The 12,767-nt window shown below is 34.2% G+C and overlaps 1 protein-coding gene across 4 annotated transcripts in view; it reads left to right on the top strand.

Annotated features, from left to right (window-relative positions):
* LOC132110461 (cGMP-dependent protein kinase 1-like) overlaps window positions 1-12,767 on the top strand; it is an 86,939-nt gene that overhangs the window by 72,894 nt on the left and 1,278 nt on the right. For all 4 annotated transcript variants that reach the window (XM_059517089.1, XM_059517087.1, XM_059517088.1 and 1 more), the window contains 10 exons: window positions 3,858-3,923; window positions 4,513-4,587; window positions 9,899-9,995; window positions 10,214-10,353; window positions 11,265-11,354; window positions 11,464-11,605; window positions 11,977-12,140; window positions 12,272-12,394; window positions 12,476-12,538; window positions 12,616-12,682. In XM_059517089.1, the coding sequence (XP_059373072.1) occupies window positions 3,858-3,923; window positions 4,513-4,587; window positions 9,899-9,995; window positions 10,214-10,353; window positions 11,265-11,354; window positions 11,464-11,605; window positions 11,977-12,140; window positions 12,272-12,394; window positions 12,476-12,538; window positions 12,616-12,682 (1,027 nt within the window). The remainder of the gene's footprint in view (window positions 1-3,857; window positions 3,924-4,512; window positions 4,588-9,898; window positions 9,996-10,213; window positions 10,354-11,264; window positions 11,355-11,463; window positions 11,606-11,976; window positions 12,141-12,271; window positions 12,395-12,475; window positions 12,539-12,615; window positions 12,683-12,767) is intronic.

The raw sequence follows: 12,767 nt of genomic DNA, 5'->3' as shown, positions 1-12,767 counted from the left end.
ATTCTATTCTATTCTATTCTATTTTTTTTAATATGCTTAAAAGAAAGGTTCACCCAAATAATGAAGTCTCAGTCATTATTTACTCACCCTGGTGCTGTTGCTGTATAACCTTTTTTTTTTCAGACCACAAATAAAATTTTTAATATAAAAGATCCAAAAGTATCACAGAATGATTCCTAGTGACTTGTGCCATTTAAACATTTTTTGCAAGTGTTCTGAGGGCAGATAATAAGGTTTGGTAAAACATAAAAAATAATACTGATCAAAACGTTGGTTGTTGCTCTGCACACATGTACACCATTTTGAGGAATCGAGATTAATAAAATACGACATGACACAGGGCTCCAAGAAAATTATGCACATACTTTCAGCTTTTGTGGTAAATATCCCAGGTTAGATGACTGTCAGAATGAGAGTTGACAGAACTTGCTTCGAACAAAACAAAGTTTTGGTCCAGAGATATTCACCGTATACTTTTGTCAACTTTTTTTAGGCATTGTGTTAAGTGTATTTTTTTGGTAAATTTGATTTCTCTAAATGGTTTGCTTGTGTGTTTTTCCTGGGCAAGCTGGAGTGAACTGCTGTGCTGATACGGTTTTATGAATGTGCACACGGTCGTGCACAACACAGCCAACAAGCCAAGAGGTTCACTAAATAATATAATCATTATTATTTTTAATTGACCAAATCCTATCACATGCCCTCAGAAAATACAGCACAAGTCACATGGGATCATTCTGTGTTACTTTTGCAACTTTTTCTTTAAATTTGAGGTTAATGACTATTGACTGCCATTATATGGATGAGCATCAATAGGTCATTTTATTTATTTATTTATTTGTTGTGGTCTAAAAATAATAAGGACATTAAAACAACAACATGGTAAATAAATAATGACTTGATTTTCATTTTGGGGTGAACTATCTTTATTCTTTTCCATTCTTTTCTATTCATGCTTATTGTGTTTTATTCAACTGTGCTTTATTCTTTTCTATTCTATTCTTTTCCTGTAGTGGTGTCTGATTTAAGGGGACTGTTTACCCTGATTATAATCCTGCGTTTGGTTGTGTTACTAGGAAACCGTGATCCTGAGAGCGTGTTGATGTGCTCCGTTGTGTATCAGGTATCCTGCTCGGCAGTCTTCTGATGCGAGCTGCGAGGTTGTGATCGGAGGTGAAATATAGGCCAGAACATTGTACACAGTCAGTCCGATCCCTCAGAGATAAATTAAATGCTGTCCTGTAAGAGCTCACGCTGTGTCCTTGTGTACGGCAGAAACATTGTGGTTGGCTTGCGCTTTACAGAGATCATTAACAGTGTCCAGAACTTGATAGGAGAATCTGTTGATGGCTGGATTAAATTCATGCCTGTGTGTATATGCATACTGAAGCATTTGACACCTGATTGGTTCACAGACACGTTTGGCAGCGCTGATAGTGTCGGGTTTTCTTGCTGTGTTTCCTCAAGCAGGTGAATGTGTCCCATTAATAGCACACTGACCCATAAACAATACAATCAATGGGATAGTTCGCCCAAAAATGAAAATTGTGTCGTTATTTATACTCTCATGACAATCCAAACCCATGTGACTTCTCATAAAATAGTGTTAATTTATTTTGAAAAAACCATGATAAAAAATATTTGTTGACAACCTTTTTTTCCATGACTAAGATGAGACTGCACCAACATCATTAAACACTAACTGTGACTATATCAAGATGCAATACAGTGCTGAAAAAAGTTTAAAATATAAAAACTCTATATCCAAAATATCTATATTTTCTTCAATAAAAAGAGAAAGAATATAGACTTCCACAAGTTTTGATATTCAGGCTGCCAGTCAAGTAAAAAAAAAAATGTATACATGTATATAATAAATATATAAATATATATTTATCTGCCATCAGAACCTTCTCAGTGACTAACTGTAATAAATCTAAACATGGATCCACAATATTCTTTTTTCTTTTTTTTTTCAAAAAAAGTATTTTGTTGTTGTTGTTGTTTTAATGGAAAAACATGAATATAATTTGGAATTATTATTTAATATTAAGAATTTCACTAGTTTCTGAGAGAAGCTTTTGTGTTTAACCAGTTTTCACAATGTTGAGTATTAATTTATATGATAATTTAGGAAACTAGATTAGGTAAAATAAGTGAATAAAAGTTATCATTTTATTTATACGCGCCTATAGGTGAAAGTGATAACAATAATTCTGATAAAATTTCTCAGATGACAACATTTACGATCAGTAATTATGATTGTAACTGAGCAAAATGCAGCCCGACTAATAGTTTTCATTGACTAGAACTAGAAACTTAAAAAAAAAAAAAAAAAAAAAAAAACTGGTTGACTAAACTTGTCAAAGACTAAAAAAAGACATTTAACACAGGACTAAAAGTACATTTAAAAACAACTGATATCATAAAACACAAAAATAGAAGTTTAGCATTATGTCCACACATTTTTTTTTTCATTCATTAAACATAAATAGGTCTCAGGACAATCTGGCTCCATAAAATCATTCTGTATGTTTTTCATATAAATATTGCATTCTGCAAAAATATATTTTGTGTTCCACTGAAGAATGAAATTTATATGGGTAAAGAACGTCACTGAGGGTGAGTAAATGATGACAGATTTTCCTCCTTTCTTCTGTCTCTCTTTGTTATAATGTAATATTGTGGAGCAGCTGTGACCTTTGCAGTAGCGTTATTGTGTATTTGTGCTGTGACAGCTTTAGAGCTGATGTGTTGTGAAGAATTGTCACCTCTGCAAGTACAAGTGTGTTTCACTGGAAATGGATCTGGCCGTGTGTGTGTGTGTGTGTGTGTGTGGTGTCTGGCAGTATTTGCAGTTGGACACAGAAGCAGATGCTACGCATGCATGTATGTTTGGGTGTGCGTTTACCATTTAGTGTCCAGCCCTTTTCATTTACACAGTCGTGTGTGAGAGCTCTTTCTCTGGATATAACTGCCAGCGATGGGACAGATGTCAGACAGTGAATGTTTTAGTGTAAATAGAAGTGTACTGTACTGTAGTAGTATATGTGTGCGTATAGCTGTGCTCAGGTCAGACGGTAAGTGAACATGCAAAGCTTCATGGGGTCAGAGTGGGATTCAGACTCTGATGACTCTGACCACGGTGACAGTAAGGAAGAGGACAATCAGCGAACTCTGAGGCACGCTTAATTCTTTAATCAGTGTTGGAACTTCTAAATATTGATATTTTTACATTTTAGTAACTTATTTGACTCATGATTTTCAGTCAAAATAAATGTACATTTTGATCTACAGGTTTTGTGGACTTATATAAATTGTTCATATAGATAAAATTGAGGGACGGCATTAAAGAAGCTCAAATAATTAAAAGTTTTGATAATTGTAAAGTTTATTATCAGTTATATTTTATTACTATATATAATAATTTTTTATATGTGTTATTGTATTATTATTATGAATTTGTAATCATTTATATTTAGGATACTTATAATTCATTTTAATAGCTAATATTAATGTATTAATTTATCTATATGATCTATAGTTATATATAATTATTTTAATAGTATTAGAATTTTTATCACATATAAATAGTTATATATAAAATTAAAATTTTATATATTGATATATAATAATTATATATATAAATAATTAAAATATATTAATTTAGTTGTAGTTAAAATTATATTTTACATTATATTTTTGTAATCATTTTAATTGATATGTATAACTATTATTTTTTTAAACATCTTAATTAATAGTAATATACCTGTTTATGTATACATCTGTATATTTTGAATGTATCAGAACATTATAACATGATGTTTTTCTGTACTGCGTTTTTGTCTTTTGAACAGGGAGGATATCAGAACAGCTAACGTCATCGCAGCAGAGTCTGTCACCTGCCTTGTGATCGACAGAGAGTGAGTATATGTTAGGTACTGTATATCCTGTGGCATTAGTTTCCCTTATATACACTCCTTAAAACATCACAAGTGTCATTGACATTCCAGCAGAAGTAATTCAGCCCAGGTTTTCCAGTTCGTTGAACATCTGTGGATTTTACACTGATCTTTCTATTTGTATGTGTGTGTGGAACACAGAATCTGTGGGTTTGAAGTGCTTATCTGCTCCCTTATAGAACTCAATAAATCAAGCTCAACCTAAATAGCTAAAGTGTCACGTGTGTCAATAAGCTGGAAAGACTGAGACAGAGCGAGAAGCACATGTTCCCTCCGGCAGGGAAAACTCTCTTTCCTCTTTGACTGAGACTCAAACCATCAGCCATCTGTGTCACAGCTGATTATGGTACATTTCAACGAGATGTATTTCATGTACTGTAGATATAAAACTTTGAATATACACGAGTACTGACTTTCTAAATTCGAGAAAGAGACGTGATTGAGGGATAGACCTTTTAACTTTTTTTCAAACACAAACTTTTGAACAGTATAGTGTATTTGTCATAAAGATGAAGTCTTTCTAACAATGTTGTTTATACCATTCTTTTAGCTCGTACAAACATCTGATTGGAGGTCTGGAAGATGTATCCAACAAAGGCAGTGAAGATGCAGAGGCAAAAGCAAAGTAGGTTAAATCATCTTTGAACACATTTCACTATTCAAGTGAATTTACCCCTGGTCTAGTTAGTGATGTCACATCCACATCGGTGTATGTAGAATGTATTGCACAGAAATACTGCTACTTTATTCTGTTGGCATTTCTAAATGTGAACCAGGTTTGTCAGTTGGTATGTGAAAAGAAAAAGTAATATTTACAAGTTCCCAAGCTGTTACAGTAACCACTTTTAAAGGGGTCATATGACAGTGCAATTTTTTTTTTTTTTTTTTTTTGTATTTGGTGCAATGCAATGTGTTTGTGGTTTAACCCTCTGGGCTTCTTCGTAAATGGGTCACACTTAGCTTCCTCCCGCCCAAAAACGGGCGAAGCCTTAAAATTGTACTTTACTTTTTCCCAGGATAACCAATCAAATATATTTTTGTTCTATAATGTTTTCTGATTATTATTTAGAATTTTTAGATTTTTTTATGATACTTTGCATTAATTATATAATTTTTATGAGCTATTTTTTCCATTAGAATTAATATATAATTTTTTTTTTTATATTTATTTTTTAAAAAAAATTCAATAAATGCAGCATTTCACATCAAAATAGAGTGCCAGCCTAAAAAAAAAATGTTCCAGGAGAAGAACTTCATCTAGTGGCTTTAAAAAATAGCCACTTTTGTGTAATGTCCTGTACCAGCCTGTAGGCTGTCTATAGCTTCCTATATATCCTATATAGAAAGGCTTTTTGATTCCTTTTGTTGTTTTAGACATGATTTCTCTATCTTATTCGTTTTTTTTATTTAGATATACATTTAGATATTCTAAAAGATGATTACTTTATTTTCTTAACAAAAATGTTTAGATAAGTATCAGGTTTTGCATTATGATTACAATCAAACTATAGCATTTGGTTAGAAAGGGAACACAATGTGTGTGTGTGTGTGTGTGTGTGTGTATGTGTGAGTGAATGTGTGTGTGTGTGTGTGTGTGTTGCATTTGAGCGAGAGTCTCTTTTTGTATTTTTTATTTATTTATTTTTGCATATTCTCAAAATTTGCTGTTGCAGTCTTACCAGTCTCTCTCTTTCTCTCTCTCTCTCTCTCTCTCTCTCTCTCTCTCTCTCTCTGTGTGTGTGTGTGTGTGTGTGCATTTGAGCAAGTTTTTTTTTCATTTATTGATTTTATGTGGAATATTCTACAAATTTGCTGTTGCAGTCGCCAGTTTATCTGTGTATGTGTGTGTGTGTTTGTGTGCGTGGGTGTGTGTGTGTGTGGGGGGGGGGGTCTTATTTGCACTCTTGATGTTCTAGAGTGTCACCCCTTCATTGCTGTACACTTTTTTTCAGCACAGTTGCTGATCTGTAGCTTGTACCACCAAAAGTTTCTCTGAGTTTTCCTATTTTTTCGTATTTCCCATTCATTTCCTATGTCGCCCGTTTTCGGGCGGGAGGAAGCTAAGTGTGACTTTTTTTTTTACGACCCTTTAACATATCAGAATCATCTCCTTGATTTTTTTGTGTGTTCATATAGGTAATACAACAAAAGTCACCAAGTTTCATACCCATCCGATGAAGCAAAAAAATTAAACATTTCAAAACGTTCAAGTTTTCGCCCGTTTTCGGGCGAAGAAGGTTCATAAAACACATTATTTTCCACATACTGTACATTATTGCTTCTCCTCTATGCCCCTTCTTTTTGAAACACGTCGGTTTTTACAAAGCTCATCATTCTGAAAAGCGAGGTGTGCTCTGATTGGTCAGCTATCCAGTGTTTTGTGATTGGCTGATTACCTCAAGCATGTGACGGTACAGCGACGAGACAAAACCAATAAAACCCATTACAAACTAGGCATTTTTTTGCATCCAGTGGGGACATAATAATGGATTATAATGACTTATATTTTCTTTTTACGCGTTGCATTGCATATCGCATATAACCATGTCTGCATTTGTGATTGGAGTAACGACAAACAACAAGCTCTACTCTACACTGCTCAAAACTCAAGTTTGAATCATCAGTGGCAAATTCTTTAAATATGAAAACATACTAACAGTCTGTGAGTCAGAACAGCTGGCATTGTACGATCAGGAAACAGTCCTCCGTAAATGCGTTGAATACACACAAATATTTGGGTTGAACTGTTCTGGAACAGTGTTGTAAAAACAACTTAACCACTGATTTCTAGATGTGTCCCCTTTTGGAAGACCAAACAAAGTTTCACTTTCACAACGAAACACAGCATCTCCACAACATGGCGGTGGCTGCAGCAATAATACTAGTGAAAATAATAGTTAGCCTTCTTTCTTTGCGGAACATTTGGGCGGTATTATGCAAATCTTGTGTTTAAACGAGGCGTTTCAGGAAGGTGTGGACGAATCTTAACTTTTAAATAAATTAATTCTTTGGATTTGAGACTTTAGTCTTTGCAACTTTAGGGATTATATATATTCACGAACAGCTTGTAACAGTCCAAAGAGAAAAGAAAACTTGAAATCGCATCATATGGCCCCTTTAAGGAAGCTCTATACTGTATTTGCCAGTTTGTTGAAGACAGTTTCTGAAAGATTCAGTTCAGCTGAGTTTCATTTGAGACATAAAGCACGGTTATGCTACCATTCAAAAGTTTTTTTGGTCTATAAAATAGTTTAATGTTTTTGAAAGAAGTATCTTATGCTTACCAAGACTGTATTTATTTGGACGAAAATACAGTAAAAAAATAAAAATAATTTCCTTCAGAAATCATTCTAATATGCTGATTTGGTGCACAAGAAACATTTGTTATTATCAATGTTGAAAACAGATCATTTTTTTTTCAGGATTCTTTTTTGAACAGGAAGTTTAAAAGAATGTCATCTAAGTTAAGTTAAACTTTATTGTCATTTACAGGAAATTTATCTTGAACTCAAAAGCTGCAATAGTACACAACAACCACACACAATAACAACGGGAACATTATTACATTACATTTAGTCATTTAGCAGATGCTTTTATCCAAAGCGACTTACAAAGGAGGACAATGGAAGCAGAAAAAATCCCATTAAAGTTAAAACAACTTACTTTTGACAATCCTAATATATACAGGTATAAATGAATTCTTGTAACATTTACTTCTATGTAATGGAACTCTTTAAACGCTTTTTTAATAGAAACATTTTTTATTTATTTTTTTAGAAATCTTTTTGGGACAATTTGAATTTCTTTACTGTCATTTTTGAATCAATCAATCGAATGTATCCTTGCATAATGAAAGCATTGCTTTAAGCAAAAAAAAACAAAAAACTATTGTATATGTCTGATTTCAGATTTAGCTTCCTCCAGATATTGCATAAAACATGAAAGGTGGTTGGTCTCTTTTATATGAGGTTTCAACCTCTTTAAGTTGGTAAAATACAGAAGTATGGCAACAATTACAATGCAGTTATCAAAGGGCAGCTCAAGGATGTTTGCTGTAACTCTAGAACTGTAAAGCAGAAAAGTCTGTGCTAGCATGCAGAAGACATGTTATATAAGAACCAGCAACTGTTCATGATCAGAAGAAACATGATGAGAAAGCGATGCAATCATTGTGCGGCGATGAGAAAATAATCCGCTCAGAGAAATGTGAAACCTTATCACATTTCATATATGGCCCTCAAGAGAGAAAGAGGGATTCTGGGATAGTTCGGAAACACATTTCCCACTTCAAAAATCCCTTCTGTGTCATATCTGAACCGAAATAGAAACTTTTCTTCCTCTTATCTGCTTATCCGCAATGTAAATTAGCTCTGATGAATAATGAAGAGGTGTCTGTAGCATGTGTGACTGTCATAGATTAAAGCTTATTAAGACACATCTACAGCTGTCATCTCCTGCACTGTGTCCCCTGTGATCTCGACTACAAACCTGTAAATAAATCTCCAGCTGCCATGCTGACAGATAGAGAGCACTCTAATGAGACAAGTGCATTCAGCTCTCCTTAAGGTTTCATTTCTGCATCATTCTGCAAGGCATTGCAAAATACAGTAGATGCTGTCCATAAAGAACCCATAAAGCTCCATATTGCCATCTTTTGGTCAATCAAATGATCCCTGTATTTCACCTTTAATGAACTGGTGAAGCTGTGAGCCTGGAGCATCACACATGCTTAATCTGTGAATGCCTCACAAGTTTATATTTTAATCAAAGCACTTTTAAAACTGATTTGGATGATTCCTCAGGCATAAAATATCAGTAGATTGTCCAGCAGAAATGTGAAGTTTTTATCAGCATGCATGAGCCCAGAAAAGGCTGGAAGCTAGAAACAGTGTTTTATCCATGCCTCTTTCCAAAACTGCACTCTTGTTTGTGCATTTTCTATTCCTGCAGAACATCTCAGCATTGCACACCTCAGACCCTGCCAGCCTAATAACTGATTATGTGAGATGGACTGAATAATAACTGAAGCACGCTTGTGAGCCCTTGGCAGAGTGCATGGAAAATCGTAAACTCTGTGTGACAGTGCAAAGCAGTTTTTGTCAAGCTTAATAGCAGCTCAATCGTGTCATTGGCCATGACTCAAGCGAAGGGATTTGATTGGCCAGTTCTGCATCATGGGCTCTTATAAGCACTCTGACTGAAGGAAAATCTGACTACTGTATATCACAGGAAACAGACATCCAGCAGAATTAAATTTTCAGTGTTACAGAATCCTTATGTCATTTTGATCTCTAATGGATCTTCAGTATGATTGCAAATATTAGTGGTGAACATAAACTTCTTTTGTTAAAGTTAACTGATGCAAACTCATTTATCTTTACAGTCAAAAAGCTGTTGGTTGCATTCAAAATAAAACTGATTTTATAGAAACCTCTGCTTTGAAACATGGGTCATCTTACAAATCTTGATCTAAATGATCTACATTCATTCTTAAAGTTTGGCATGATTTATTTTCGGGTATCATGTATGAATTTACTACACAATATTACTGTGTATAACAAAAATGTTACCCCAAAATTTCTTAGCACATTTTTGGTGTTATACACAACAGAAAAAAAAGTATAATAATAATAATAATTGCCCTTCATGGCGAATAGTATATAATATTAATAATAATAATAATAATAATAATAACAGGCTAGTGAAGGAAAAGTAACTAACAAGTGATTGTTTTAAAAGGATCCCAGATGAACCTTTTGAAGCTTCAGAATATATCTTGCTTGTACAGAACTGTGATCTAGACAAAAGGTGATGAAAATGACATGAGATTTGAGTTTTGATTTGCTTATCAAGATTCAGGTTTTAGATAGAAAGAGGGAATAACTGTTTTTTTTCTTTCATTCATCCTTCACTCTTTTCTGCTTTTTGAAATGCAGATACGAGGCAGAGAACGCATTCTACTCCAACCTAAACCTGTCTGACTTCAACATCATCGATACTCTTGGCGTTGGAGGATTTGGACGTGTTGAGCTGGTAACAGCGGACATCATGTTTTCAGTGCAGTATTTGTTTTATGTAAAAGTGTGGACTTTTCTCCTAATTATGATGTCATCATGGATTTTGGATCATATTGTGTATTTCAATAGTAGTTATATTAAAGTCATTTATTCAGATATGATTTTCGTTTGTGTGTGTGAGATAATACACAAAAAGTTGAAGTATCGTTTTATCTCCCCTTGTTTTGCTCTCAGGTGCAGCTCAAGAGTGATGAGATGAAGACATTTGCGATGAAGATCCTAAAGAAGCGCCACATTGTGGACACAAGACAGCAGGAGCACATCCGCTCTGAGAAACTGATCATGCAGGAGGCGCATTCAGATTTTATCGTCAGGTACCTCCAGTGACGAGCACCTACTGCTACATTACACTTCAGTCATTTATATCCAGGGTTATTTCAGTGTCATTGAGATACCGTTATAATTGTTGTTATATATTTAATTCGATTTTTTATGTTCTGTTTTAATTTAACATGGTAAAGTTTGAGTAACTTTGTTATGTTTTTATAATTTATATTATTATTATTTATAAATATGTCTATTTAGTTTTGAAGTTTGTAGTTTTAGCTTATTTAGTTTATTTTAGTACTTCATCTTTAAATGAAAATGAGAAATGTTACCTAGGCAACTAGCTGTTTAAAAAAAAAATATTATTTTACAATTAATTACATTTTTATGGTTTAATTTTAGTCAGCAATAACAACCCTGTCTCTCTGGACCTCTTCTGTCACTTTTGCACCCCCCCAAAAAAGACCTTTCAAAACATAGGAACTGAATGGAATCTTTTTTTTTTGCTTCAGCGGAATTTGAAGAAAATTGGTGACTTTTGTTGCATTATCTATTCGAACACACAAAAAAAGGGTAGAAAAATAAAAACTCACACTTGGTACCTTCATTGTTAAAAATGACTGACATAGGAAATTAATAGAAAATATGAAAAAAGAAATAATTTTTTAATATATATATATTGCATAGTATATATATATATATATATACCGTATATAAAATTAAATGTTGTTGAACAAAAATATATTAGATTGATGTTCCTAAAAAAGTTTAGATTTCAAGGCATCGTTCACTTCCTTAAGGTACCAAGTGTAACCCACAACTGCGGAGGCTCAGAGGGTTGATTCAGTTGTAATGTAGGTAGTTTTTGCTTTGACATCAGAAATTTGACAACGTGGAAACACTTCAACACTGAATTTGTAGAATTGCATTCTGACTGTGTTCCTCTTGTTTTTTTTAGGCTCTATAGGACGTTTAAGGACAGCAAATACCTCTATATGCTGATGGAGGCCTGTTTAGGTGGAGAACTGTGGACTATTCTCAGAGACCGGTAAGACCTGTCAATTCACTCTTGATCAATGTTTTTTTAAATATTTTTTTCATACAGTTGCTGTCTGAGTTTCAATAACGCAATAGTCTGGTTTCTTTACTGATCACAGGGGCAACTTTGACGATTCAACTACACGCTTTTACACAGCATGTGTGGTGGAGGCATTCGCTTACCTGCATTCCAAAGGGATCATATACAGAGACCTCAAACCAGAGAACCTGATACTAGACCACAGAGGCTACGCCAAACTGGTGAGGATAGAACGCCATCGAATATGGACACCCAGTACTCACCTTCTAGTTGTTTCATGAGGATAAAAAGACAATAATAAGCTGCAGTCACCTAGAACATTGTGCTGCTTTATTTTTCAGTACCACAAAAAGTATTTGGAGACACAAGCTACACTTAGAATGGATGAATGTTATTATGTTAGATAATAAAATATCAAAACAATTGGTATTTATTGAAAATTAATTAATTCATCCGAGCTTGAAACAACACGCGTACAAGTAAATAATGATTTTCATTTTTGGATGGACCTTCCCTTTAAAGAAGTCAGATTTTGCTTCTGTCAAAGGTGACTCAAGCATTAAACTTAAAATCTTCTGTAAATCTTTTAAAGGTGGATTTTGGCTTTGCTAAGAAGATCGGCTTTGGAAAGAAAACGTGGACATTCTGTGGCACACCAGAGTATGTGGCTCCAGAGATCATCCTGAATAAAGGTCATGACATCTCCGCAGATTACTGGTCCCTCGGCATCCTCATGTACGAGCTGCTGACTGGCAGGTCAGACACAGGGCTTCACCTGTTTGAAAACACCATTTCAAACTGGTTAAAAATTATTAATGTATTAAGACTCTGGATTTATACTACACATGCAATGGTTTTTATATCTCTTTTTCCTCTTTATTTTTCAGTCCTCCTTTTTCAGGACCAGATCCAATGAAAACGTACAACATCATTCTTAGAGGCATCGACATGATAGAATTCCCCAAAAAAATTACTAAAAATGCTGCCAATCTCATCAAAAAGCTATGCAGGTATGTCCATCACTATACAACCCATTGACTGTCTATTAGCGGTTCTTGTTAATGCAGATTTCTCTTTTGTTTTTTTCTCAGAGACACACCGTCTGAAAGACTAGGAAACTTGAAAAATGGTGTCAAAGACATCCAGAAGCACAAGTGAGTTGGATATTCACTTTAAAACATGAACATGAACAATGAGCTGATATCATCTCGTGTAATGAATGTGGTTGCAGATGGTTTGAAGGGTTTAACTGGGACGGATTGAGGAAGGGGACCCTGATGCCCCCCATCATCCCTAATGTAAGTGCTTATACTTACACAAGGCAGATTTTACACTGATGTTAGGCCAGAAGTATACTCTATGTAAGTGCTGGATGTGTTTTTA

This window comes from Carassius carassius, chromosome 30 (genome assembly GCF_963082965.1).
Source record: "Carassius carassius chromosome 30, fCarCar2.1, whole genome shotgun sequence".
Lineage (NCBI taxonomy): Eukaryota > Metazoa > Chordata > Actinopteri > Cypriniformes > Cyprinidae > Carassius > Carassius carassius.
Note: the sequence above shows the minus strand (reverse complement) of the source record. Positions and strands in the feature narration are given on the sequence as shown.